The sequence below is a fragment of the Peromyscus californicus genome, unplaced genomic scaffold (assembly GCF_007827085.1).
Source record: "Peromyscus californicus insignis strain IS unplaced genomic scaffold, ASM782708v3 Scaffold_6__1_contigs__length_162567912, whole genome shotgun sequence".
Taxonomy (NCBI): domain Eukaryota; kingdom Metazoa; phylum Chordata; class Mammalia; order Rodentia; family Cricetidae; genus Peromyscus; species Peromyscus californicus.
The window spans coordinates 141,567,086-141,569,577 of NW_026294584.1; the positions used below are offsets into that span (position 1 = coordinate 141,567,086).

General features: G+C 50.1%; 1 protein-coding gene across 1 annotated transcript; it reads right to left on the reverse strand.

Moving 5' to 3' along the window:
* Positions 1-283: 283 nt before the first annotated feature.
* On the reverse strand, positions 284-1,145 carry LOC128099005 (leydig cell tumor 10 kDa protein-like). Its single transcript, XM_052720639.1, has one exon. It carries the CDS (start codon positions 1,134-1,136, stop codon positions 849-851), a length of 288 nt encoding a protein of 95 aa, XP_052576599.1. The 5' UTR covers positions 1,137-1,145; the 3' UTR covers positions 284-848.
* Positions 1,146-2,492: the final 1,347 nt, after the last annotated feature.

Here is a 2,492-nt window from a genome sequence, read left to right on the forward strand (position 1 = left end):
GTGCATGCATAAGAAAGCAAAATTACTTCCCTTCCTCAAACAGAGTTTGTGAACAGTGGACTGCTAGAGATGAGTCGTTTATTTCACCCATAACTCCATCTCAGCAATGCATTATGAATCTCAGGGTTATGTTTTGTTCATTAGCAGATACGGTTTCTTTAGAGGACACCATGATTTTACACACACACACACACACACACACACACACACACACACACACACACACACACACACCTTTTTCTGCTTCATAAATATGGTATTCATAATTTTTTTTTTTTTGGCCTCTGTGAGCACAGCTTTATTGGGTTACACTGGAGCGTCCCCAAGTGGCTCTGGATCACTAGTCTGACAGGGTGAGGTGGTACCTCACTGAAGATATGGAACCCTTCTTCATGTATAGGACAACTAACACTAGATGACTGCAGGGGGTGACCTGGGGGGGGGGGCTGGGGCAACCCAGGACCCAGGGAAGAGACTATCCCCAGCTGCCAGCTTCAGGTACAGATGTCACTGCCATTTCTCGGGTCTGTGGCTGTCAAGGGCACTGCGTAGGTAGGAGAAGTTCCTTAGGGAGACCAGTGAGGCTCACCTAGCCCCTAAACAGCTCCCCATTGGACTGCTTGAGGGCTGGAGGGACAACAGAGCCAGGTTCATCACAATGTGTCACCCCAGTACAGACAGGCCCTGAGCCCACAGGAAGCCGATTGCCTCTTTAGTACCCGGGGAGCTGGCTTCAGGCTTTATGGTCACCTGCCAATTGCTGTCCCAGGTGTCATCAGGACTGACTGGAGCAGGGTCCTCTTCAAGTCTGGCCAGCCTGTGGGGTCACCTGCCAAGTCCCAGGGTCTTTAGGATGGTGTCTTGCTGGGGGCAGTGGCCCCTGTCTTCTTTGACGCCCCCTTGAGCAGTGCGAGCTTCTTAGGCAGGCCGGAGTTAGCCTTCATCACCACGTCATGCTCAATCTTCTTCCGGATCCCCACTTCCAGGCTCTTCTTCAGCTTTTGCTGCTGCACGGCGCGCGCCTTCTTGGGAGTGATGACTCGACCGCCTATCCTCGGCCCTCGGCTCCGCTCCGCCGCGGCCGCCGCCCTGCTTTTAGGTTTCTGTGCCTGGAACTTGCGCTGTCCCTGCGCCATGTTTCACCACAAGCCCGGGATTCATAATTTTGTGGTGGAAAAAAGAAGAATCCATGTCAGACAGTTCACACACGAATAACACTGCTTGGGGGTGGAGATGGAAGAAAAGTGTATTAATCAGACTCCTCATCACTGTGACAAAATACTGGACATTAGCGACTTAGGGGAGGGAGGTTTATTTTGGCTATAGTTTCTGAGGTTTTATTCTATAGACTGCCTCTGAGATCACGGCAGCAGGGGCATGTGGCTAGTCACCTGATGGCAGAGAGGAAGTGGACAGAAAGTGACAGAAAGGAGCCAGGGACAAGATATCCCCAGTGACCTGCTTCCTACCTGCCCCTGGGCTGTATCTCCTAAAGTTTACAAAATCTGGCAATATATCACTAGGTGGGGGGGACCAAGCCCTGATCACATGAACCTTCTTGGGACATACCATATCAAAATCATAATAGAAGCCATGCATCCTGACATGGCCACCCACGGGCTGGGGTTTATTGGTTGAGTTAGTTACTTGGGGCGATCACCTCCTCTGTGTTTTACAGGATTGGCTCTGTGTCTCCTGTTAGACTTTGTAACTTGTGGTGGTTTGAGAGAAAATGGCCCCCAAAGGGAATGGCACTATTAGTAGGCATAGCTTTGTCGGGGTAGGTATGACCTTGTTGGAGGAAGTATGTCAATGTAGTGGTAGGCTTTGAGGCCTCTATGCTCAACTGCCCAGTGTCATAGACCATTTCCTTCAAGATGAAGATGTAGCCAGCACCATGTCTGCCTGCATGCTCCTATGCTCCCCGCCATGATGATAATGGACTGAACCTCTGAAACTATAAGTGAGCTACCCCACTTAAATGTTTTCCTTATAAGAGTTGTCATGATCATGGTGTCTCTTCCCAGAAACAGAAACCCTAACTAAGATATAATTCCCTGGCTCCATTTGAGTGACAGGATGCTCTGGCTGCTGGCTGGAAGGTGGAAAGCCACTGATCATGTCTTACTTGTCTGTCTTCTGGAGGATTCCAGATTTGACACTCCTGTAAAGAGAGGCCATGCCGGAGAAAGATCTTCAAGGAGAGCCTCCATTCTCGTCTCGTTTCTTCAGAACAGCTATGAGCAAGTAGCCTGACTTCCTCTTGTAATTTCATACAAAGTGATTCCTTCCTTCTCAACCAGTCCCACCGTGCCCCTGGTGGAGGAAAACAGAAGATGTGAATACAGGGTTGTCTCCTGGAGTCTGTTCAGTCTGGTGGAGCTGGTAAGTCCATCGCTTTCAGCAGCTGTTGGACATGACCTTTACGGTGAGGCTCTGGGAAGTGGGGCTGTGCTTCTGCACTGAGCCAGGAGAGTCAATATTGAAAGATC

Coding starts and splice junctions, on each gene's coding strand:
- LOC128099005 (XM_052720639.1), bottom strand. CDS start 1,136: ATGGCGCAGGGACAGCGCAAGTTCCAGGCACAGAAACCTAAAAGCAGG.